A 27656-nucleotide genomic window follows, 5' to 3' on the forward strand; every position below is an offset into this window, starting at 1 on the left:
TGGTATGACAATAAACAACATAATAAACAGCCTAGGTGTATTTTAAGGTCAAACAACTAATTTTTACTGAATTTTCTCTCATTATAACAGTACATAAAAATAATTGTGAATGGCTCCGACAGAAACTGATAAAAACTGAAATCAGCATAAATAAGTAAATAAATGCAACCTGGTGGATCATGATGAGGTGAAATTTCCATTAAGAGCAGCAGACCAGTAACTTATGTCAAATAGAAATCTGATCTGATTTGTATCTGCGTTTGTGCTTTACCCCACAGAACGTACAGCATGGGTCTGGCCTGTTAACAAATCCTGATATTTCTGTGAGATTTTCTCTCTTCTTCGCCCTTGCTAACTTACCATTTGACTTATTTTTCTTGAAATACACAAAGAATTCTCTGTGTAGTGAGGACGGCTTTGCCAGGACATCACGAGGATCAGCACATGTTAGCAGAAAATCTGACCCTCGGGGCCCTTTTTTTCCTTCTTCTTTTTTAAAGGACATTTTGGAGTTGTTGGGTTTTTTTTGGAGTTCTAGATCAAGCTCTGAAGAGCCGTCAGTGGAAACATACATGACATGTGAGTGATCAAACATAATTTTAGAGCTGATATTGAAGTAATATTGTTAAAAATTAAAATATAGATATATATATTTCTAAAATATTAGAATTCAGGAAAGACTTTAGGGCCTTAGTGAATGTTATTTTCCCTTTTCAGTCTTTCTGCCCTGGGTCATATCCTTCTGTGTTATTCTGTTCCCGTCTTCTGTGCTGTGGAATATCATATGATGAATGCTGAACTTGGATTACTTAACTTTTCTTATGGGCAAAAGTAAATTTCAGAGTGTTTTTTATTTTAAAAATGGCCTTTAATTATATAATTTCATTCAGCTTTAAGTGTAATACCTGTTTACATTTAGTTAATTTTTCAATTTGTCAGTTCTTTTGAATAGTTAAAAAACTTTTATGTCTATTCTTTAACTAACTCTGATATAGAGCATCATGTCCAACTTTTTACACACCATGTGAAATTTGAAAGATCCCATCTAACAGTAGTGGAAACAATTCTGAACTTTTTGTTCCTCTCTGTAAAGCACTTTGTGTAGAAATATATAAAAAAAAATAAAAGTGAGTAGATTAATGAAACAGTGACATTTGAACAGCTCAGTTGAAGTATTATGGGACAACATAAGATGGGATCTGAAGTAAAGACGCTTCCCTGCTTTTCTCTTCATTTGTTGAACTGGGGTGTTGTTTAGGAGCCTACAGTAAGCACAGAGAGACTCTATTGGAGAGGTTTCCTAGGCATAGAAGTCAGTGATGATTTAACCTAAAGTGTTTAAGGAAACAACAAAAGTCCTACTCTCTGTTTCCTGCCAGTATAGTTACCCTTCAGCCCCAGTTTAGTCTCCATCCATCATTTCTCCTGAACTGAAATTCCTTTTCTGTTTCCTGCCATTCTCCTTGCACATGGTATGTGCTAACAATAAAGCATACAACTTGTCAGACAGACCCAGTGATGACCTCAAGCCCACGACAGACAAACGGAACAGATCTTTCCAAGTTTTTCTGCAGGGAGGAAGACAGTAGAGGCAGGAATAAAGTACAGTTTACACCAGCCAGACTTCTGACTGAATATTCTTGAACAACGGTAGAGTAAATTTCATATTTTTGCTACCAATAACTAAACCAAAATACAGAATCAGTGTAAGAAAAACTAACTGCACCCCGACTGCTTTCATAGGAAGAGGAAAAGTAGCAGCCAGGTGCTGATAATCAAATGCACTGGACTGACTGATCATCAGCAAGTGTGGCCACTTGTATGGAAAGTGTGGCTTGTTTGAAAAGGTTGCCAGGAGAAAACCCCTTCCATCTAGAATGGCAGCACAGTTTAGCTCTACATAATTGCATCTGAACAAACCACAAGACTTCTGGAACAATGTCCTTTGAACAGAAAACCACAGTAGAGATGACTGGCCATGATGCACAGCGGCACGTTTGGAAACACAAACACAGCACATCAGCAGAAATGGCTAAAAGCAACATGGTAATGGAGCAATGATAATCGGGGCTTGTTTTGCAGGCACAGGACCTGGTAACCTTGCAGTGACTGAGTTAACCATAAACTCCTTTCTATACCAAATTATTCTACAGTTTTTAGACAAGTGTCCAACAGTTTAAGCTTTATGTAACAGTAGAATAAACACCAGCAAATTCATAACAGAATGGGTTAAAAAAAAATAAAAGAATGAAGGTATTTCAACGACTCAAAGTCCAGAAGTCAACCTGATCGAAATGCTGTGGCAAGAACTTAAGAAAACTGCGCGTTATCATTACAGACTAGCTGCAAACTTCAATGAACTGAAGCAATGCTCTAAAGAGGAGCGGGCCGAAAATCCTCCACAGCGATGAGAGAGACTGATAGCCATACAGAAAACCTCTGGCTCTTATTTTTCTTAAACCCCCCCCCCCCCCCAAAAAAAACCAAACATTTAAAAAAAAAAATCTGGTAATTCTTTGTTTTTACATTCATCAGGCCCCAATGTGACCAAATATCAAAGAGAAATTAAAAATGCATGCAGTGGAAGAGTTTGGGTCTTAGAAGGTTAAATGTAGTCAAATTTTCAATTGTCAGAAAGCTTTCTTTTTTACAGGCAAATGTGGACGTCACTGAGTTTATCATTGATACAGTCTATGGATGCGCCCTCATGAGTAAAACAGACTGCAGGTTGCGACAGCGATACAAACAATAAACAGATGTAGCAGGTTTCTGGGAACCCCCCAAAAATATTTCTGCATAAATATATTTCCCATACAACATACTGCTTAATATCTCCTTTGGGAAAAGTAAAGAAAATATCTGATAGTCAGTCTTGATAATAGAGTTGGAAAAAATGTTTCTCTCTTAGTCACTCATTTAGTTCTGATATGCATGACCCTCTTTATAGAAGAGGCCCGTACTTTGTGCTTTCCAAAACACAGTTTTGTTTTTTTGTCTGAATGCAGTGCCAAAATCCTCTCTTTTTTTCTCCTCCCGCCTTTAACTTTCACTCATTCTCTCCATTGCCTTGATCTCATACAGATGTTTTTTTAGCACTCCCCTTTGGAGGAAGTCTTCTCCTATTGTTCCATAAAAGTCCCATGGTCCCTGCCGACCCCACCCAATGCCTAAAGCACACATGTACCGAGTGCAAGTGTTTCTGGAGCATTCGAAGTCTTGAATACAATATTCCGAACTGGAAAGTTAGTCAACACAGCATATTTTTTACTCCTTTTTCCTTGCACTTTTCAAAAGATTCCACAATAAACTAAAGAATGTTAATAACAACAGCCATTGCCACACACATGCCCTCACACTGTATACTCCCCCTTTCTCTCTCTCTCTGCCTTTCTTTTAGTCTCTCCACAACCTCCTTTTCAGTCTCCTCTTCATCCCCAGCTTCCTTACGTCTTTCCTCTCTTTCTTTTTTTTTGAAAAGGGCAAACTCTACAGTCCTGTAACTAGCCCTAATTGGCTCTTATTGGGTGGCTTGGTAGACATATTGAATAGATTTATGCTCAAGGTTAAGGGGGTTGCAGAGGTTGGGAGTGCTTTGGGTCTCCGAGATTCTACATCAGAATCCCAGGAGATTTAAATCCCCAATCCTTTTTTATGTACGGTATATGTGCATATTAATGCAGAGATAAGCACTCGCAGAAACCAAAGTATTTAGTACTTCAAAAAGCAGTTCAGAAGTCATACTTCACTTTGACATATTTTTGAAAATCCAAGTTTGTGGAGTTCATCTGAGCAATCATTTATTAGTCCAAGTTATATAACTAATCTGATTTATTTTTTCTGTCACAACAGCAGGCGATGATGAAGAAAAACAGAGACAAGAAAGACAAGAACAGCCTCATCTATTTTTTTTATTACATTTTATTCTATTTTACTGTGCTTGTTTTTAAATCTGTTAAATTTTTTTTTTTTTTGAAACTTTAGATCTATTGTTGCATTCATCCCAGTCACGATCCAGAAAAAGCAAATGCACTCATTTACGTGACACCAGATGTCTATCATATTAATGGCATCCCAAGTTGTCCTGCTATATAGACTGTATGTTCTGGGAGCACACGGTCAGATAAGGTCTGTGGATTTAATTTATTAACGTACTGGCTGCTCAGATGGCTCTCATTATATGTATCTGTTAGATTAATCTCTGGAGTGTAATGTAATGAATCAGACTGTCAGCATTTAAGAGGTCTTCTTGTGTAAAACTTGATAATTCAAACCAGATCTAATGTTTTTGCCAAAGTTCAGTGACTGAATTTGTGGTCTGTAGGGGCTCTATCAAGATCTACAAGAAAAATCTTACTGGAACAACATATTTAATATATTATTATTAATCTATTTTCTCACAATATTTGAGCTCAGACTCCAGATAAACATGTCTTTTATTGAACAATTAATAGTTTTAATGGTTTGATTTCTGCTTCTTGTTTGCTTGACTTCACGAGGAAAATTTTCACAAGTTATCTCACACACAAACCATGAGATGGCACTCTAAGACCAGGCTTTTAAAAACGCCACCATCTGCAACAAAGGGAAAAGATATTTTAGAACATCTCAACTCTGCACTCTTGTGGTAACAGGAACAACTGGAGATAAGTGCATATAAAACATAAGGGCTTTGCTGTTGCCGTACGATTCATGGTAATGTGGTGTACACTTTGATGAAAACCTGAGGAGAAGAAAAGGCCTGAATAGTGAATACTAAACACGAAGAAGAAGAAGGAAAAATGGTTTATATTATGAAGAATCTTGAAGAAAGAAAGAAAGGTTAAAGGAAAAAGGCAAATAAAAGCCTCAGACAACATGCATCCAGGATCAGATTGGACAGCCTCCAGACTTTACAATGAAGACCTTTTCATTCAATAATCTGCCATAAAATGTCGGGTATATTTTCTGGGTATGGTGATGAGTGGGTGAGGTTTTGTGTGTGTGTGTGTGTGTGCACACATGTGTGTGTGTTTTGAAGCATGGAGCTATACACCTCACGCCAGTCGTTCTCTGAAGTGTTGCTCTGGGCTCGTCAGGAGACGCTCAGGTCCTCCACATCAAATATTCATTTCACAGAAACTCCTAAACCTTAAATAATTCTCAAAGAAGTGTGCCGAAAGCAAGGCCTTGCTATCCAAGGCACGTTTCTATCCGGACAATGGATTCAAGGGAGCGCAAGGAGGGAGACAGAAAGAACGGGGGGGTTGGCAGAGGGGGAGAGAGAGAGAGAGACTGAGCGGGAATTGGATCTTTTGTACGGGCCCATAGCAGATGGCTTGCTTTAAGAGGTATCAACTGGATATACAGTGGTACAACGGGCCATGTTTAATGACAAGAGATTACGGTGAAAGAAGATTAAGTGTAGTGTAAAAATTTAAACATGTTGCTTTACACTGACGAATGCACCTCATGAAACTCAGAATTACCCAAGCACCTCATCACCTTTAACCATTTAAACTGCCACTGAGGTCAAAGAATAATACAGTCTAAATTATCTGATCGATATCCTTTGATGTAATGCTCTTAATTTCAAGCTTTTTGAAACCCTACTTTCTTTCTAACGGCACAGGCCAGGATCAGTCCTGTCAGTCTTTGTGCGATAACAGCCTTCACCAGATCTCATCTGATCTGACATTGCTCTCATCCAAGCTCTTATTCCAACCACAATTACACCATACCGGATGGATGATCTCGCACTCATTACCCCACCATATCTGAGACCCTGACTGAACAGATCTGTCCCCTCTGGTGAGTATGTGGCAGGTGGTTCATCGACTTGGCCCTCACCCCAGTCCTCGGCCCTGGCGCGCTGATAAGAGCTCGGCGTGGAAAATCAGACAGCGGCGCTCTGGCCTTTCAGAAGCGAGTAGGAGAAAATGAGCCATGAAGGAAATCTGAGGTGATTATCTTTATTATCAGCCAGGGGAGTAACCGTGGAAACGGCGACCTGTGGGGAGAGAGAGAGAGATGCACAAGCTGTTCCAGCAGCCTGCCGATTGGCCCATACAAGCTCCAGTGGTAATTAACATCTGCATATGCAAACGAGTGCTCCAGCTAGGGAAATTTGGCAAGCGTTTCTCACCTGCACCCTGCGCCTGAAATCAGCAGGGTAGTTGAGTTAGTGTCGCTGTGTGCACGTGTAGGTGTGTGTGTGTGGACACATGGTGCACAGACACACAAAATTATATTTGTTCCATGACTTCATATTCATAACACATCCCTGTTCCTGGGTGCACTTGTGTATTTTAATGTCCCCGTGTATTTGCATAGCTGAAAAATACTTACCCCTGCACTTTCTGGAAGCGCAGTTGGTATGGGTGGACCGGGGGGCACTGGGTCGAATTGACGCCAGCCACCCACCTCTTTGTTTTTGCTGTGCACTGCTAAAAGAGATGAGGCCACACAACAGGAGGCTGTCAGCAGCCCTGCTGTGAGAGCCTCATTACCATCTCAGGGAGCTTGGACAAGTCGCAACCAGAGACTGATCATCAGCCTCGCTTGCTAAAAGGGACAGCCGCAGTCCTCGGAAAAGTCGAAGAACTTCTTGTCAGCAAATGTCATTGTGAAAGTTTCTAGATGCCCATGCATGAGAGAAACGCTCAATTAATACCTGTACAATTTCCCGTTTCTTACGAACATGTTTACACAATCCCCACGCCTCATATTGCAGATTAAGCACTAGTTTGTTCACGTGCGCTTTCAAACAGCCTTGCACACACTGACAATTACGTACACACGTAAAAATAACACATCCGGTAAATAGTAGAACACGTGCTGCTGAATGAGTCTCTGACCTGCGAATCACGCAGTGCGCCAACAGACGTGGCGGCGTGTGTTTTGCTGTGGCGTTCTAATGAGAGAGAGGATCGTATGGGGCAGGTGAGATGGGCTGCAGAGCACAGCAAGAATGACAGCTCCAACAGCGGGAAGCCACACTATAAATAGAGCCTGTGCTGAGTCCCTATAAAAACTGGATTCATGTTAGTTTGAAATTTCTTTCAGAGCAACTTCAACAACCGCAACCCATATTTCTCTTTTGTGTTATATTAAGCCTGAATAAGATTTCTTAAGGTTTCTTATTCTCTGTGTCAAAATCAGTCTCTCTTTACCGTCAATGACTTGGTTTGTATTTTTCCTTTATTTCAAAACCTGGTCTGCATTTTCTCTTCCTACCATTTTTCCTTTTTCTCATTTTACCCACTCTCTGTGGGGTTCTATTTCATGAAATTAGAACACCACCCATTATCTTTTCTTTGAATGAATTTTCAAACATTACAGCCATTACAATCGCAATGACTGTAGCATTATGACAAGAAATTGATATAATCAGCGTGGTATCTTTTAAGAAGGAAATGTATCTGCTTCCAAAATATACTAGATTGCTTATTCGTCTTAGCCAGAGGTAATGCAATTAGTGGCAGCACGCACTTGCTGATGTGATCTATTTAAGTCTTATAAACAGCATTTTTTTTTTATTGCTATTTGTATTTCTAAATGTTTGTAAGAAATCCATATTGTACAAATACTTGATTCATTACACCTTCCCTTCTAAAGTCTGTGGACATTACTGGAATGCAGGACTCAGGAGAAAGCGATAAAACTAAAAACCACAGCTTTACTACTGGCACAAAAGCCAACAAAAAACAAAAGCAAAACTATAACAGAGCACAGAACAAACCAGCTGACTGACTACAAACAGACAAAAAGCCAAGTTTGACAGACGAACAGACAGACACAGCACCCACAACGAGGGCGAACATGACAACAAACAGCAGGAGACGCATACAACATATACGCAAGAGGGTGATCAAGGGAAGTGGAGACACATGGAGACACAGCTGAACTGAATCATTGCTAACAAGTCAAATCAAGCAAAACTTAACACGAGATGAGTGAATATAGAAATCAAACAGAAGACACACACATGTACTGAGACTCAGACCAAGACGTGAATTTGACACTGGCACTTAAACAGACATGGTGGCAAGACAGAAACATAGGGAGAAACACAAAGAGAGGGACATGGTTACAGGTAGGGAGAAAATACAGAGTCAGGACTACAAACAACTTAACTAGACAAGACAGAGAATGCAGACAGACATGGAGACAGAACACAGAGCCTAGACAGACATGGAGACAGAACACAAAGACAGACGTGGGAAAAAACATAATGGCAAGTCAAAAACTTTCAACAAACATTTAAACAGCCATGAGAATTGGAAGCACAGAGGTCCAAAGAAATGTATTAGGGATTGTTTTACTTAAAAATTAATATACACAGATTTCAACCCTATTTCTTAGAAATAGGGTTGAAATCACCCCTGGCACCCTCACATTAATTATTTCAGATTTTGCCTTGTAATCCAGGCTGAGAATCCTACCCAGAACGAATGGGATGTCAGCTTTATGCAACTACTTGTAAAGGCATTACAGGGCGTTAAGTCCCGCATGGATTTGAATTGGTCTCAGCAGTACAGGATTAGAAGCAGCAGGGATTAGACCTTCCCTAGAGAGAGAGAGACAGAAAGAAAACTGAAGAGATGGCCAAAGGACTCAAGATATAGAACACATATTGCTCTATACACTGACTGCCCCGAGATGTTAAGCAGCATAAAGCAGGTTTATGACAACTCGGTGAGTTTTGTGAGACTACATCTTTCAAGTGTGTCATACAGAATGAATGATCATTCATAAAACAGATCAATAGATTCTGTTCAATCTACTTTTATATCAGGCATAACACCGTTAGATAGTCATATGATACAATAAGACTATCTAATAATGGTGCGGTTGTCGCACAATTTATTTTGTCATTGTTTTGGTTGAAAGGAGCCAGCAGCCAGAATGTCAGTGTGACATTATTACACAATGAGCTGTTAAAGATGAAGAATCTTACTTCGACTTCACGCTAACACGGGCACCTAAACCTCCTTTCTGTTTCTCACTGTACCCGTTTACTTATTCTGCAATCTTCTTTAATAAGTAGCGTGATCTGCTGCCTTATTCTAAGTCATCCTTGGTGGAATGAATGACCTCAGGGCTATTTTAGACCAGCTGCACACACTGACCCACACCTTTATTACTAACCTAATGTAATTGGAGCCCTTGTGTTGGTTTAGAGAAGCTGAGCCTAGCCTGACCAAACAGACCTGTCTGAAGACAAATGACTGCAATTCAGTACGTTGTAGCTGTTGGTTTTCCTGTTAAGCATTCAGCAGGAGGTGAGTGAGAGTATTAGGTCGATTTCATGATGAACCCAGAGCTACGGGGAGACGGACATGCATCACCCTGCAGCCCGCATACTGTTAGATTTGTGGAGACAATGGTCAGACTTCAAAATTGGGCTTCAAAAGAGGAAGTGTAAAGGGAAAGAAAGAAAGCAGATCGATTTCATTATTAAGTAAACTGATTTTGTTGCTTGTTAATCTAAATATAGTGAATATAATCAGCTAAACGTGTCAGAAACCTGATTTATTTAGGCAGGTGAAAAGGAGCTGGTGAAGTTTGAACTAAATAGCAGAATCTAGAAAAACAGGAAGTTTAGTTTAATTTAAACTTTTTCTCCTTCCACCAGAATTAAGAGGATAAGTAGTTGCCAGATTCTTCTAATCAAATGCACTTGATTAATTAATCAGCAAGTGTGACCACCGCTATAAAAGATTCAGGTGTTACACAATGACAAGGAGGAAAGACATCAGCAGCGATCGTAGAGAAGCAATTTTTGCCCATCAATCTGAGAAATGGTAAATGGCCTGTATTTGTATAGCGCTTTACTAGTCCCAAATCGCTTTACACATCCAGTCATCCACCCATTCACACACTGGTGATGGCAAGCTACATTGTAGCCACAGCCACCCTGGGGCGCACTGACAGAGGCGAGGCTGCCGGACACTGGCGCCACCGGGCCTTCTGACCACCACCAGTAGGCAACGGGTGAAGTGTCTTGCCCAAGGACACAACGATCAAGACTGTCCAAGCCGGGGCTCGAACCGGCAACCTTCCGATTACAAGGCGAACGCCCAACTCTTGAGCTGTGATCGCCCCATGTAGGGTTGTAAGGCTATTTCCAATCAAGTTGCATCACTATACAGAGAAAAAGACACAAGTGGAGAACATTCATGACAGCTGCCACTCTTCTCACAAGTGAACGTCTGACTAAATTCACCAGTAGATCAGACTGTGGGATGCTCAGAGAAACAGCAAAAAACCCAGGAGCTCCACATCAGACTCTGTAGGCCTCATTCAGCATGATAAACATTAAAGTTCACGACAGTACAGTTAGAAAAAGACAGAGCAAGTATGGATTGTTTGAAACGGTTGCAAGAGGAAAGCCTCTTATTTCTTAAAAGAAGATGTCAGCTTAAGTTTGCAAAGTTGCATCTGAACCATAAGATTTCTGCAACAATATGTTTTGGACGTTTGAGGCCAAAGTGAAAAATGTTTCACCATGATGCACAGTACTATGCTTGGTGAAATGCAGCATATCAAACATCTCCTAGAAACTCTGAAACATGGTGGTAGGTGTTTATTTCAAATGCAAAATTCTCTTCTGGTAGTTTCACAGACATTTATCTACAAGATTAACAGAACTTGGAAGAAACAACTAACTAACCAACCAAACCAGTGAAATTAATAGAAAAGTAACGATAATGCAAATCTTTCAACTAAAGTATACATTTCTTTTGAATTAATATTCAATTAAATTAAATCCAGTTTTATTTATGTAAAAGCTTCATAAATTTGTAAGACATGTATACTTTAATTCAGATGAAAAAGTGTGGATTTTAGCAGCACTGTGCTGTTCTTTTTTCAACAAGTCCCCCCAAAGTCCTCCCAGCTCTGTGTACTAGTTGGTGCCACTGAGTCTGAGTTTCATCATGGTATATTATTGTGAGAGTGTGGTTTGCTCAAACTCAAGCTTGGAGCATGATGCGACTTTCAGCAGCAGCTCGTTTTAGAGGTGCCAAGGGGAGCAAGGGTGATTGGTGATCGTTCAGAGATTCATCTTAATAAAACATAAACTGTTCTGTAAATAGTGTTAGAGTGATTACTCGAAAGTTACTCAAAAGTAATGCTGTATGTAACTTAATTACTTGCAGGAAAAAATTAATTCGTTTCACTGATCACTTCACTACTTTCTGTTACTCTGTAAAATGGCCTGAAACCCATTGTCTCATAATTAGCAGTTAACAATATAAACCACAGGCTACAGTCCCAGACAACAACACAAGTCTCCATCCTGATGAGGACACGCATACAATGTTTCTTTTAGTTCTTACATACAAACACAATGCCAAGTTGAAAACCACCTCAAAGAGACCTTAAAGCGATCTCCACGGTGATTTTAATTTAGAAACATAAACAGGCAGAAATGGAGATTTCAAGCCTGACTGCTCATCACCGCCTTTGTTACTGCTGAGGATCAGGGTGTGGGTGCTCAGATGGGGTCAGCACACACTCAGCTTTGCGTTATTTGTCTTTACCATCATGCTCTTGTTCTTTTGTGCAATAACAATAAAGATAATGTCAACACTTTACTTCTGAAATCTGATGTGAAGGAGAAAAAAACATGTTTGGTAACTTGGCTGAGGAACAAGCCTTTTAATTTCTTTTGATTAGTTGTATATTTTAGTATACTTTTTACTTCACTTTGTTTCAGAACTTATGAACAACTGTTTTTTTTTCAGTCACTACAAATATATCATTTTCTAGAAAAAGATGCAGGAAAAATGAGCTTAAACAAATGCAGAGTAATATGTCCATTTGACACAGAACAAGATTTTTTTTCCCCCTCCAGAATAAATATTTTTACTTTTGACACGTTATCACCAGTTTTCCCAATAATACAGTTTTGTGTTTCATTACCGCTTTTCCTAAATGAATGGTTTGAAAAAGTCCTCCACCACTTCTCACTATCAGCTAAGAATACATTGATTTTGGTAATATAGTAGATATGCATTTAACTATACAAGTAGTAGTATTTTACAACTCTTTAACCAGTAAGAAGTGAGGAAAAATTAAGCCCTAACCCTTCCATGCAGAGTGAAGACAGGCAACACAAATGGCATATTTTAATCTCATCTAATTTGTTTTGTTAAATTGTTAAATAGTGGAGGAGGAGGATGATTTGGGTGGGTGAGTGGAGGGAAGCATAGTCCCTGATTGCCTTTTAGTAAAAGTCTCCATACGACTCTGGTTTTTATTATAGATGAGAATCATGACTTTATTTTTTACAAAGCTGTTTCTGTTTTGTCTTAAAGTATCAGCTAATGTTAAATTATTGTTTTGTAAAAGAAAAGGAAAGTAGCTCATGTTGGTCACTTACCACAGTTCTCCTCTGGTTCCCCTCACACCTGAAATTCATTTTTCACTGGTGTCTGCTACTTATTGAGTTAACGATGCTAAAGCTGCGACTGCCATATCCATACTGCTTCAAATTTTTAGTGTCTTCAGAGTCAGAAATACAGATAGCTTATAGCTGACATTTACACAGCTCACTCTGCTCCTCGTGCTCTGTTCTTTTTTCTTTTTGCAAAAGAAACAACTTTAAATGTTATTTTACTGCATATTTACTTTTTGATTCTGTGGAAATGAATAATGCCTAATTTCACAACACATTCAGTTTTTGCCAACTTGCAAGTCGCTGTCTTGCAGAGAAGCTACAGCAGACTATGACACAGGGGACATCTCTCACCGAGTTGGACTATGGTGGAAAAATGTTGGTCTGAGTCTCCCTTTCTCAGATTGGCACAAATGTAAAAATCCTGTTCAAGATCAAGTTTTCAAGGCGACTGATGTCAGCAGGACTATGCTAATAAAGAAAGAAGTAAATAAATGATACCACTAAATGGCTTTTACTAAACTTAACAGAGTTGTAAAGCAAGGTCAAGGAGTAGCCATTAAACTTTTTGTTAACCTGTTTTCATGCTTTCTGGCTTCCTCAAGTACAGTAGCATCAAAATATAAATTATATTTTCTTGCAGACCAAACAAAAATGTATATTTACAATGTATATAAAAAAGATTTGCATAATAAGCCGAAAATGTGTAGCAGTGGCATAAACCTTTACAGTCATAGCTGGAGTGGACTGCAAAGAGTCAGTGAGTGTGGAGCACAGATTGCATGTAAAAGATGGTTGTAGTTTCACAAGTGAAAGTGCTTTGAAACAACCTTCTTTCAATAAGCCACTAAGGTGCATCTCCCCATGCTTATATAAAAGCAAAGCAGTTCAACAAATTTATCATCCTCTGCATCTTACAGTTTTTAAATTACAAAACATAGCCTATGGTGCTGTAGACTAGAAGGCAAAGGAATGACAGCTGTGGTAAAATCTACCTGTAGGTTTTATCATCATTTGTAAATGTGAGCAGTCTGGTAACTGTCCAAGCTGTAAAGAATATGCATAATGTCTATATTTTAAATTTTTCAATGCATGTTTTTCCATCTCCGAACATTAAGTATATATATATACATATACATATATACACACATATACACACTGTTCGGAGATGGAAAACATGCATTGAAAGGTTTAAAATATAGACATTATGCATATTCTTTACAGCTATATATCTATCTCTATATCTCTATATCTATCTATCTATCTATCTATCTATCTATCTATCTATCTATATATATATATATATATATATCTATATATATATATATATATATATCTATATATATATATATATATATATATATATATATATATATATATATATATATATATATATATATATATCTATCTATCTATCTATCTATCTATCTATATATATATATATATATCTATCTATATATCTATATATATATATCTATCTATATCTATATATCTATATCTATCTATCTATATCTATCTATCTCATACTATGCCCACTGCCCACCATGATATAAAATCAAAACCAAATAGTTGCATACATTTTTGAGCCACTATGTAAACAAATGTTTACTATGATAATAATGCATGTCTATTTGGGGAAAACAAAATACAAGCTTCCTATTGCCATGTAGAAACCGATGCAGCACTGTTCTTGCTGTGCAACAGTTAGAAAAATGAGTAAGAATACTTCCCTAGAATTATAATTATACATTTATGAATTGCAAATGGCCCTCCGGCACAGTACTGACGAACTTTAAGCTCTGTTGGAACTGTAGCTCTTGGGGAGAAGAAGGAGGGGGGGCAACCCCTGCCTTCGGAGATACAAAACACCTGAGGACTCGCTTCAGAACCAGCTGCAAGTTGTCTCTCTTTTCATTGGCTTAAAACAAAGACAATAACGTGATAACTGATTTTGGTTCTACGCAATTTTTAACCAGCAAAGTTTATTTATATATAACAACAGTACAAAGTGAATCCTTGGCTTGCAAAATAGGTGTGCTTCATATTTACATTAGGTACACAATAATATATTATCATAACAAAATCAAAGCAAATAAAAAAACAAGAGAACAACCTTTTTAAATATTTTAAGTTTCTTACAATTTTTCACAACACTTTTATAAAACAAGAACAGACAGCCATTATTATTATAATCATCATCATCATCATCATCGCCAGTAATTACTATTTTACAGAACTCCAGTGTCTACAAAGGGTTTGTTTACAATGTGTTTATAATGGAAGGATACTCATTTAATACGTGGTGAGCAATACACGGATCTGGATTTTTCAGTTCCTGTCTGATGCCAAAAAGCAAACACAAGAAATGCTAATTTCATTCTTTGTTTTGTATAAGGAATGGCATGCGCCAGTCGAAACCACGACACCATCTCTTCGGCAGCACACTTCACCAGGAGTCAAAAAGAGCACAAAGCATCTTCAATTAGTAATCAACTTCATCTGAAAAGAGGTTGTGTTCATGAGCATCTCTCCATATCACACAACTGGCAGTCAAATGAGATTCTGCACTGCAGAAAGAGTAAACAAACTTCTTTTCTTCTCAGTTCAAACTGAATTAAAAAGGTTTCTAGAAATGAGCATACAGCATGGAAACAAGCTATTATTTAGTAACAAAAAAAAATCTCTTTCACAAAAAAAGGTGCATTCAGCTGTGATTTAAGACATTTGCAAATGGAAGAATTGCCATTAGGCTGACGATGGTGCGGATCGATATGGAATACCAGGCATGACTAAAACATAAATTGTAATGCATGCAAAAAATCTCACACAAAGACAAAATAAAAACAATCAAAGCCATTCTTCACCAACTTGTGTGCCTGATTTTGTTAATCACTATTCTGTATAGGGCGAGCTCATCTAAGAGTTGGAAGGACTGTAATAAACATACATTTTATTCCTTGGAGAAGGAAAAGGCATTTAGGTCCTGTTAAAATGATAAAAAGCATTACTTACATAAAAGCAATGTGAGGTATGAGGAGGATACAATTCTATTCGCTGAAATTGGGAAGACACCTTAATCAAAAGGAAGAAGATTTCTGCTTTGAGTCTGTACTGTGTGTGTGTAATTGTGTACCTGTAGATTTTGAGCAGAGGATTAAGTAGCAAGAAGGTACAGAAGTGTGTTGCGTTCACAAAACACAGAAAAAACTAAATAACTTATGGCAAAACTTTAACATTATCAATAGTTACTAGATCTGGGCATTACAATTTAAACGTTATGGATCTCCTAAGTTCAAGAATATGATCTTATGATCATGAACAGATTTCATTACTAAAAGATCAGTTCTCGTACTTTTTGAAATAAATCATTGCAAAACAACATACAAAGTTTTCAAATCAATGTCACGCTCACTGCAAAGAAAAAGAAACCAAAAAACCGTTTAAGAAAGTCAAACTCGGCTAAGGCAGTTATGTTATAAGTTATCTAATATCTTCTCTTTTGTGTTGGCAAAGCACTTCTCTAAGAAGCTGCTTTTTCAGATGAATAAACAGATGAATTGGTCTTTTGTAGTTCTGCCCCTACTGGTCGGGTAAAGTCATAGCACTCAGCCTGCATTTCTCCTTGCCTGTTAGTTTGATGGGTTTTTTTTTCTTTACATCTCCTGATCACACTGTGAACACAACTGACTCAGATCAAAGAGAAGCTTCAAAGCTGGAGTAGGAAACTAGAGCTAAAGGGGTTTTCACTCTTTCTACCTCTCCATTGCTCCTCATTTCTCAAGACTTCTCTTCAAACAGCTCAGGATGCCGAGTACTGCACGAGGCAACGTCTACCTTAGCAAGGCCACAGCCTCTTCACCTTTCCTTTTACCGCATCTCACTAAGACAGTTCTCAGCCGAGTGCCAGGGCCAGGTAACAGTACCAAAAAAAAGAAGAAAGAAAAAAAGAGAAGAGAGAGAAAACAACCCTAAAGGGCTCTGAAGCACTGAAAGGACGGTGCCCTAGATGAGAAGTAATAGGTATGGGAACACTAAGCAGGTGGGTATCTAAGGCCACAGAGAAAAGAAGCACCTTTCACCCACCTTTATCATGCTCTCAACACACACAATTGCAGTACACTGTACAACTCTTTACTACTGCCTTTTTTTCAAGTACTTGATGTAAACAACAAGCAAATATATATTTTGGAAGAAATGAAATAACCTATCCAGAGGATGAAATCTACAGTTTGTTGTCATCCAGCTAAAGTCTGGAGAGTTACATAAGCTTCTAAGCTTGTTAATGTTTGGTTCAAGTCAGGAGATGCATCACATGACACAAAACACACTTTAACTCTGTCGGTTTTTCTTCTTATTCTCAGTTCTCTCCCCCCCGCCCCTCCGCTTATGTTTCGTACCTTTAGTGAGTTTGAAAACTCGCCATTCCAGTTTTTAAATCTTCTGTTTTAACTGAATATACACTCAAATATGCAAGCGTTGCTTCCTCTGTAAAGCATAAACCGATTGTGATACATTTGTGAACTACTTGAAACACCGGGATCTTTTGGCACTTTGTCAAACTAGGCCCACGCAGACCTCTTATTATCTGTGCGAAGACGTGTGGTGGTTAGGTAAGATCTTCCGTCAGCTAACATTTCAACTGGCCAACTAAAGTGTGACTCACTGGCACTTGAGAAAAATAAAAGACGGACCCTCAAACACTTTTGATGTGTGACACCATGCATGCAAATTACACAAAAGGTTGATCGAGGTCCCGAAAAGATAAAAAAAAAGTGGACATAAAATGTGAGCACAGAAACCAGCTGCTTTTACCTGCTCTTTTCAAACTGCCACTGTACCTCTGGATACTGCAGCCTACACCACAGGCTTTACAGTTACAGCATTAACAGACACTATAACGATGTACACTCTTCTTTAGAAGGAAAGCGATTTAGGCTAAAAGAAGCAGTTGGATGGAACAGAGTTCTTCACGCAACAAGCTACAGGAAATATCTATGAAGCTCAATTCAAATGAGCCAATTTTTGTAGTAAAACTTAAAACAGACAGACAAAGATACAAAATGAAAAAACAAAAATTTGTACATTCACATACAATGATTGGCAAGTATCAACTGGTACATACACAGATGAGCTAACTGCTGTAAAGAGCCTTTGATACCAGAGTGATCCTTATCTGAGGTCCCCTCCTAATTACACGACAGATTTCATCATCTTCAGTTTAGGTGCAAGCATGCTGGCTTAACTTGTGATGACCACCACACGTGGAGTTCTGTTAACTTTTATGTGATGGCCACATGTTTTATGATTTCCTATACATATCTGATTAAATAAAGACCAGAGGCTTTGTCCATGTTGCGTGGAGCTTCAGTCCAAAGAGAGGAGTGAGAGAAGACACGAGTCGTGGCCCCGTTTTATTATCACGCTAATCTAAAGTGGTGTTACGCGCTTTGCATCTTTACACAGCAACACTTTTGGGATCCAAGGTGGATATTTTGGAACCGCAACTGATAATATTCAAATGTACAAAGTACAAAAATAAAATCTGAGAACTCTGAATGCAATCTCAGCTGTCCAACATGAGATCTGCTCTTCTACTTCTCGCCTTTTTCTCTCCGCCTCACACTTAGCCGTGAGTTGGTAGAGAATAAATCTGTTTCTCCATTTCTTGTAGGAGTCTTCCTCAGTATGACACAAACACACACTCATGCACACGCACACTTTTGTGCACACACACACACTCACGGAACGTACAATTCCCTGTCAAACAGAGAAGATGTCCTTTGTGGAAAATTAAAGGAAAAAAATAAATACAAGCCATGTGGTTCCCTTCTCTGGTATAGTCTCTCATGCCAAAAGCAAATCCAGTTGCAGGGAGGCCTCCGTTTCAGTCTTCGGGCCCTGCGTTGGCACCGTCATGGAAGGAGGTGGGAGAATTACAAACTCAAGCAGTTGTACGTTTGTCCAGCTGTAGATACAGAGGCCCCAGGTCTGGTTCGTGGTTTCAGCTCCCATCATGAGAGGTAAATAATGCAAGACCTTGTTTGGTAGGTCACGTAAAGACTGTGGTCCTCTCTCTCTCTCACTTTCTCTCAGTAGTAGTCACTCTCAGCTTTCAAAGGACATGGCAGAGATGAGCTGCTCCACTTTGTAGGCCAACCTCTGCTTCCTTGCCTGTTCATCCTGATCCAGGGCTGCTGTGATCTGTGCATGACAAACCCCCCCAAAAAAACATCATCAATAAAAATATAATGTGAAACACTTGCTTGTTAGGATTTGTTCACAGATTCAGATCTAATTACATTTAAAAGAAAATAATACCAGCGCTTTTAAAATTTATTTTCCTTTTCTTTCCCCAGATTTCTATATGGACATCAGATAAAAGAAAAAATAATAATTCCATCACTCCCTTTGACTTTGACAGCTTCGAGAAATATTTGTGCACCAGTCTTTCGCGTTTTATCTTCCGAGCCCCATCTTTTAAATTTGACATTTGTCAAGTTGGGTTCAAAAGACATTCAGACAGGCTCTCCTTTTCATTCTCTCATCTAGTGTCAGCCTTGTCATAATAAATCTGTGTAAGAGTGATGCCAAAATACATAGCGAGAGCCCTTCATATGCATTACCTTTGATATGAATCCCTGTATCCAGATGCTGCAGCCATTTGAATACATGCTTCCTGGTGGCACTGTGCATCTATTTGCTACTCTTGGCTACACTTGAATGCTGTGATTTACTTAATTATTAATATTTTAAACAAAATAATTCATCGACCCATCTTATGCAATGTGCATTTTAAAAAGTTCTGAGGTAAGGGATGAATAAAAAATGAAAAAAGCAACAAAAAAAAAAGTGTCATCTTCAATGTACCATTTATCCCTGTCGAGTGTCATTTCAGCTCACTCATTTATCGTCTTTGGTTTTATATGCAGGCTCAATGAGTTATTTTGTTCTAAAATACACCAAAAGATCTGGTATTTTAGACACTGTGTTATTTAAAAATATTTTCTCATTATTATCGTAGCAAGAGCTTCTTTTTGATTGGCTTATTAACCTTTTCTGTAAATTTGACTTGGAAATCATATCAAGAACTGCTTTTTTTCCCCTTTTTTTAGCATACCATGGCAAACCTTTATTTGCTGCCTGTCCAGATGCATAACACAGACTCTGACTTGCCCACCTACCATCAGCCACTCATCTGCGTAAGTGCTCTTAAAGGCTGGCAGCTACGTAACAGAACGTTTCCTCCTCCACTTTGGGGCCGACAGCAATCTATAATTAATCTGCAGCTCTGTACGCAGGTGTAGCTCCCACTACAAACTCCCAAATCCATTTAAGCAAGCTGAAGCTCTGGTCTGGTTAGCCTGACACACAACCTTTGTGAAGGGCTGAGTAAGAATGAACAACTGTTAATGGTGCTAGATGAGGTTTTTACGCACTGCACTCTGCTAGATACTGCAGGAGCGATGGTGCACGTATGTGTGCGAAGTGAGCGCGTTTGCGTCCCTGTGCATGTGTGAATCAGACAACGGCAACTGCAGCAAAAGCGAGCATATGAGATTTATGGCGAGCAAAGGGGAAGCTGACTGGATAATGGGTAAAAAGAGAAGGAATGCACAGGGAGGAGGTAGAGAATAAGAGAAAAAGAGAGAGGTACTATGGTCCAACATAAAGGTCAAGTTAAAGCTTCCCAGAGGAGGAGCTGACATTAGAAGCCGAATGTCTCTATAAATGCTCTCTCTTTCTTTCTCATCGTCTTCCCTCCTTTTTTATGCTTCCTGCGATCTGAGAGGATGTGTGTGTATCGCCCATGATTCTGCTCATGAGAACCCTATATGACAGATTGTCTACTCTAACTCGGCACCAGCAAAAGGACAGAGCAACATGCTGAGAGCTTGTAGACATTCACTTTCTTCTCTACAGATCAAGCGTGCTGCCTTGTTAAGCCCAGGTCTCGCTAGACCTCTGGGCTTTGGGGAAGTCTACTGAAGACTCTTAGCTGACCTCGCCAACCTTTTCCAGTTATGAATAGTCTGGAAGCACCAAGGGCAAAATATAAGAACATTAAAGCGCGGGGCAAATTTGTGGCACGCCTCTCGTTCAAATTACGCTCACAATCTGCCAGTAATTAGCGGCTGATTGAGTAAGGCGGCAGCTCATTACGCAATCAGTGCCTGGGACTGCCCTCAAGGTAAATTCTGTAAATGAACGAGCTCAGTATGTAGTTCATAGGAAGGATTTATCACAGAGTAACAAAAGTTTAACAAGACTGAGATTCGACCTCACCTGAGAAACAATAGATCATATTGTATAAAACTTATTTTCAGGAATTTATGCAACACATGCAGTTTTACAAAAGAGAGTGAAAATTAGAGACAGTAGAGCAGGTTGAGGAATATGTTGTTAATATGGGCAGTGTTTCACTAGGACAGAGGTGCTTTAATTAGCAAATACCCACATTCCTCTTTCTAAAATGCCAAAATAGTCATAACTAGCTGGAATTGATAAGTACTTTATTCATTATTTGTGCTTTTTTTGTCTGCAATCAAACACACATCCCTTTATATTCCTTCTGTTATTCTCACGCAAATGCCTGCACATTACAGATAGAGGTGCTATTCACTGCTGAAACACTGGCTGCTCTTCAGTTGTTATGCAAAATAGGTGTAATCAAAACAACAAAAATAAACACCTAAAACAAGAGAAAAAAAAAGGAGCACAATGCCAGACACACAATGCATCTGAATGACAGGTTTGAGACCACTAATATCGCTTACCTCTTCACTGTATTTGCTGACGTAATAATAGATTTCGTTGAGAGCGCTGAGCATGTTGAACTCTGTGGAGTGGAGTCTGGCTTGTTCTGCCAAATAGGCGTTCATGTCCTGGTCACTAATGGCTGGCAGCCGGTTGATGTCGGCATAGTACCTGGGGATACAGACGAGGGGCAACGTCACAGACTCGCCGAGTCAATGCGATAGTTCAACTGAGGCTTAAATTCTTTTATACAGTATTTTAATTTTGGATCCATTATATCACTTTCACTAACAATGAATGCCTGCCAACAGTCACTGACAAAGCTTTTACTGAATCTGGCTGAGAAATGAATACATGAAAAAAAGAGCATTATGAATCAGTTTTCCCAAAGATCCAACTCTCATTGTATGAGGATACAAAAAAAAAAAAAGATGTGGGGGGTGTTACCATGGTGTATTAAGTGAATGCAACGGCCCCTACCTCTCTACCCAGCTCTTGTAATTGGGGATATCTTTAGCATAGAGCAGCTTATTTGATGGAGAGTCTTTGCCCAGGCGGTGCTCTGAGGTGGAGCAAGAATCCATGAAGGTTTGCGCTACTACAGACAGACAGGCGTCCGTGATGCTGCTCTTATGGATGTCAAAGACAAACTGCGGGTTCTTGATCACATTTACCCAGAAACGCAAAGGAAGGCTGGCAGACAGAAATAAAAATAAGGAAAATACACAAAGGCGTTAATAGATAGTCACATGCAATCTTGCTTTTACTGTCTTTAGTAGGAAAACCCCTTACCAATTGCTTTTCCATGTGTGACGTACGTCTGTGTCGTGAATGCCGTGTTTGTCTGCCTGCTCATCCAGGAAGTCAAACATGTATTTGATGGCCAGGGGAAGGGTGCTCCCTCGGTGGACTGTACTGAACAACGTCTCAAACAAGTCATCGACAAATTTTTGTAGTGTACCCTAGTAGAAGAACGAGAGCGAAGAGATTAACAATGCATGAGCAACAAGAAACAACGATTATAACAGAAGAAAAAGCCACTGTGAACGCAGCATTATCATAAAAAGTGACAAACTTTTCTGCGGCCGCAGAAATGTATGAGAGAATACTGACGTACCTTGGTAGCTAGCAGTCGGGTCAGATAAATCTCAGAGACCATCTTGCTGCCACGATCTCCTTCCTTCTGATCTCCATGCTCGTGGTTTTTCACCAGATGCCAAACCTTTACACCACTTTCTAGATCAGGGGTAATCATGGGAGCACGTGATCGGAGGCTGTCTGGACTCCCGGTGTAGCGGAATGAAGAGTCTGTCCAGGACAGGAAAGAAAAAAGGAGAGGGGAAAAAAAAGCGATAGAGAATTATTAGCAAGCCTAAATGACTGTGATTAAAAAAAGCTTCCCTTAGGTGTAAATTTAGCATGCACTCACACCTACTGTACATAGAACACCCACAAACAAACCCACACAAGAACACACATACACAGCCCCTTTCTCATTTCCATCTCTGCTTCGTAACTCATTACACAGCCGAATCCTCCTCCTCTAAGCCGTGCTATGAAGGAAATTGCAATAATGGATAATTTCTAAGAACAACAAAGTAATGAAAGGGAGGAGGAGTTGTGGTGTCTAGCATCGCACTGATTAGTAATAGCCATCTTGAGACTTGAATCTTAAATGACACAGAAAATGGATGAAAACAAGACTTTGACCTCTGTCCTTCACATGCAAAACCAAATTATTATTGTGCAGGACTAAAAATACTAAATATTTATTACTCTGCTTATTGACTCGACTTTTTCCTCTCTCTGTATGCCATTATTTATCTGATGAGTATTTGCTTTTCATCTTATTCATTCTCTGTCTCTTATATAATCCCCGTCTCACTGACTGAGACACTGCTGTGCTGAGTTCCACTTAAAGCACTCATAATTGGTTCTTCCTCGCCACATTGTGCCAATGCCAAATGTCCCTGTCATCCTCTAATCAATACATCAAAAGATTCCTACAGCAACTTGTTAAGCACCGTAGCCACCATCCTTCATCCATACATCCCTACCTTTGTGTACCTCTCCTTTTCATTCTCTCAGAATGATACTGCTTTCACTTTCCTTAATTAGTTGTCATCATGGCAGGAGGCTCTCTAGAGATTCGGGATCTGAGCATCCCAATGAGGATTTCTCTCACATGTCTTCAAATGCCGAGCTGAACAACTAAGCTTTTGCTGCCAATAAAACCACATACCTCTCAAATAAGACCAAACTGCAGCTCTGGAATGGGACACTAGGGACACTAAGGGATGATGTATGCACTTGTGTGCAGGGTGGATTGAGGACCCAAATCCCATCCTAATCCAGTCCCTGTTTTTTTTTCTTTTGCTATTCTACTTTTTTTGTGGGCAGGGCTATTCTTCTGCCTGCACCGCAGTCTTATCCTAACTCCCTGAAACACTAAGCAGTGACCTGCAACCCTTTCCTGCTTGGCTGCAATTCGCAGCTCCCGGACAGAGCCAGTCAGTAGGGGAGTGTGTTCAAGCTGATTTTAAAGCTAATAGGGGGTTCTCGGGGTGTAAATTGAGTCAAGATGCTAAGCACCGAACGTGAAATTGGTATGAATCGATCAGCAGGTGTCGAGGTGCAGCTGTGCCCGCTGTGCCAACACATGATTGATGAGAGGCAGGATCGTGCCAGCAGAGGCTTTGCTCTTTATGCCGTGCACAACCAGCTCCAATGCCTGAATAGAATATATGGGTTTAAAACTCCAAAGAGAACAAATTAAGCTTGACAAGAAACAACCTACATAATGCAGAGAAAGTGACTTTCCTTTTGTAGTTGTACTCTTTTTTTTTTTTTTTTTTTTACATTAGTTTGGTCATCCATCATCTTGCCATCTCTCCCAACAACCTTTACTGTGTTTTGTTCAAAAGAAAGTGATGACTCAGTACGCTGCAATCTTCTAAAGGTCATCGATGAAAATATCGTTACACTTTATTTGTCACAGCGCATAAACTGAAGATAATGGCCCATTTTGGAGTGTCCATAGGTGTCCACTGTTAACATTTGTAAATAAGCATAATTGGTTGGGAAAGATAAGGACGCCGTTAGCTCTTTTTCTGAGTTAGATGGTTTAAAGGCAGCGTTCACCTAGCGCCGATCCTGATAATTGGCTGTGCTCACTTATCTTTTTCTGTTTGCGTGAAGTATCATTCACAGAGAATAATTAGCAATCACAAGTTGTGTGCTGCTGCTGTGTGTTTGGCATAGGACCAAATGTTGGCACCCGGCAGCACAAACAACAAGCACATCTAAAGCATGTGAGCGCCTGCGTACATAGGCACTGCATGTACTGTGTGCATGCCCACGTGGGCACAAGTATGTGCGCAAATAGCAGCCCAAAATGTCCCGCAGAGAACGTATCTTCATTATAAAAAATATTATAGCCTCAAAACTAAACAATGGCTTTCTCTGTCATTCTCTCTCAGTGTTCTTTCCGTACCATCCAACAGAGGTTGGGCCTGAACTGTGAGGCAAACTGCAGCATTCACACAGTTGGAGGGGTGGAAAAAAGAAAGCAGCTAGAACCTCACTAAAGAGAAAAAAAGAGTAGACCATTGCTTTGGGGAGAGAAGATTTCCCTTTGTTCTTATCTGAAACAACTAATGTAAAAGTACTTTGATGTATCTATCAAAAGCAGCAATAGCACTACATCAACATGGATTTAACTGACAGCTTACCCTCACAACCCACCTGTAATTACCTAATATGTATGCTACATCAATCAATACAATCAATGCCAGCCAAAACAAAGGCATATAAAGAGCAATCATGTCTAGTGACTCACCGTATCTGCTGATGGAGGTGCGCGATATGCTGGCTGAGGAAGGGATGTTGTATGATGAGGTCTGCTTCGGCACTAAAGCCACCACACAGCGGTCCGACACCTGTGTGATGAGACAGATTTCACAAAAATCAATCTTTTAAATAGAAAAGAAGCATTCCATGTTCATACATGTGTTAAATATCTCTCTACTCCTAAAATAAAGTCCCACTATTCCCTGTTTAAAACCCATTCTCCGGAGAGTTTTGTGGGCCACCATCACATACTGCGTGTGTGTAATTTATTTATGTATCACATGTTCTCACAAATGTTTCATACCAAAGAGAAGACTACAAATGGGAATGTAGGGGACTGAGTGAACAGTCCCATGAGCAAAACACATCTCAAACCCGTACATCCTTCCCTGTCACATCTGCACTCCCTGCTGTTCTCTACCACAGCCCTGTGGCTTTTTTCGGCTGAGCAGAGTGCTGCGACTGCATGATGGCTGCACTCAACATGACTGTCATTGTCATCACCCTTCACAAACCTTAGAAACATGATGTAAGCTTTGGAACTGGGATAAGATGCCGAGAGAAAGAGAGAGGAAAATGGAAAAAGAGAGTGTCAGATGGAGAGAGACAGAGACTAGAATGCTGAATGTCTCATCTTGTGTACACTTGACACCACTGGAGAAAAAAAAATGGGGTACGCAGGTATAATAATAGCAATAGAGGAGCAGCGAGTGAGAGTCAAAGAGAAAGACGAAGAAAAAAGGCTGCGTAAAAGATGTTGTGTCATGAATAAGACACAGACACTGGGGTTTATCCCCACCACCCCACCCCTGTGGTGTGGTAGCCTGAGAAAACCTGACATAACCTACATTTGAAAGGACATCCTCAAAACCCTTTTTAGAGATCTTTCATCAATCTAGTATTATAATTAATGGGTCAAAAAATGACAGTTTAGTTACAGTTATGTGCTACTAGTGCAGCTACAGCAAAGGAATTTAGTGTGGAAAATGCAAAACACAGCAAACAAAACCGGTGGTTCTTTTCTGAAAACCAAAACAACAAACAGCTTGTTGGCTGGCATTTACAGCTCACCCTAAGGAGGGATTTCTGCTTCAAACCCAGTGAAGAAAAACTGATGAGCCTCTAGTGGAGAAATAAACAAAAGGAAAATGCCAGGCTCCAAAAGGAATACCTCAAAGAATCTATAGAAAAACAGAAAATTAGGCTTTTCATTTTCTTTAGCACGAATGGACCCTTTTGGGCTCTCGTTGGGAAATGAACCACTGGTTACTGGGATGGGCATTTATGGTGCTTTTACCCCGTTCTGGAAAGCCACCTTCTCTCATTCGTGTCTTCACCCGTTATTTCCACTTTCATAAACTAATCTCAGCTCTGCTGTTAGCTGGAGTTGCCATCTGGTCTCTACTGAAGAGACACTCGAAAATGGGGATAAAGTCTGGAAGAATCCTCTTAAAGAAGCAGCTCAGGCACCAAGGACTATTGAAGGGGAAATGAAAAATCTGCTTCCTAACCCCCACTCGCGACTAGCATCTTCAACTGTCTCTCTCCCTTTTCACCTCTTGTGCATTTTGCTTTCCTAAGCTTAATTTCTATGGCCTCTCCATTTTATAGCCACCACTTGGCTGACAATCCACGGACCAACTCTAATATACTGACAGCGTGGACTTCCGTAAAAGTTTGCACCGCTATTCCTGTGATACATTTTCTCCTGGGAGCATGAAATAGCTTCTCTGCACCCCCTCCTTCCACTCCCTCCATTTCTCTCTCCCTTTCTCTCTGTTTTTTATGGCTGACATAGAGGCTAGAGCAGAGATGGGTCCTTGTGATAGTAGTAAATGATTGAAGGCGTGCAGATTCGCCCTTCAGGGATAATCCAGTGTGGGGCTGATAGTGGGCAGGTGTGATAAGGGCTGTGGGCCCTGCCTGTGATAAGACCTTCCATTAGACAGTACAGAGTGGACCAGACAGCAGAGAGTGGTCATCCTAGATGTTTTTTTCCCCTTTCCCCCCCTTCAGCCCTCCCCACACAAACCCACTGTTCTGGTCCAAGCCTGTTACCCTTGGTATCCCATCTCATCTGGACTGATGCCCTCAGATCATGATGCTTATCACACCTTCGGACTCTGCCCACTAGCTTGGAAACACATCATCTGTGCATGTTTGTTGTCAGAACTGAAAAAATACGAAATGGGCTATTATACGCAAACATTTCTTTCTTGGATGGCAACAGGAAAAAAACTTTAATGCAAATTTCCATTACTTTATAATGGGATATTAGTTCTTACAAATATTTCGGCTACAAATAGACAATAGTTTTCCTCCTAACCAACTTTTATATTCCAACTTGACAGTCACAGCATTAGGTTAATGAACACACAGAAAAATGAGCAGTATCTGTTGTGTCTGGGGTTGTTGAAAATAGCCTAAATGCCCCAAGTCTGCAATCTGGGTAACCGGACTCTACTGGTGTGGTTATCAGTCTCTCCTCTTCCTACTCCTTCACCACAGAGGAGGAGGACACACAGAGGTCACCACTCAGGCTACAAAAACTTTTAAACCGCCCTTATTTTAGTATTTTGCATTTTTAGGAAGAAGCAGTATGGCAAATACTTCCACTATATTCAAGGGAAAAAACAGTCTCTGCATTTGCCCCACAATTGGATGTGGAATAATA

General features: G+C 39.8%; 1 protein-coding gene across 2 annotated transcripts in view; it reads right to left on the reverse strand.

Moving 5' to 3' along the window:
• Positions 1 to 14344: 14344 nt before the first annotated feature.
• The window catches only part of plxna2 (plexin A2), a 173566-nt gene continuing 160254 nt past the window's right edge, over positions 14345 to 27656 (reverse strand). For both annotated transcript variants that reach the window (XM_085147225.1, XM_085147224.1), the window contains exons 27-32: positions 24972 to 25071; positions 22251 to 22441; positions 21926 to 22095; positions 21614 to 21826; positions 21154 to 21304; positions 14345 to 18580 (exon numbers count right to left, since the gene is read on the reverse strand). In XM_085147225.1, the coding sequence (XP_085003351.1) occupies positions 18485 to 18580; positions 21154 to 21304; positions 21614 to 21826; positions 21926 to 22095; positions 22251 to 22441; positions 24972 to 25071 (921 nt within the window). In that variant the 3' untranslated portion in view covers positions 14345 to 18484. The remainder of the gene's footprint in view (positions 18581 to 21153; positions 21305 to 21613; positions 21827 to 21925; positions 22096 to 22250; positions 22442 to 24971; positions 25072 to 27656) is intronic.

Source organism: Neolamprologus multifasciatus, chromosome 20 (assembly GCF_963576455.1).
Source record: "Neolamprologus multifasciatus chromosome 20, fNeoMul1.2, whole genome shotgun sequence".
Lineage (NCBI taxonomy): Eukaryota > Metazoa > Chordata > Actinopteri > Cichliformes > Cichlidae > Neolamprologus > Neolamprologus multifasciatus.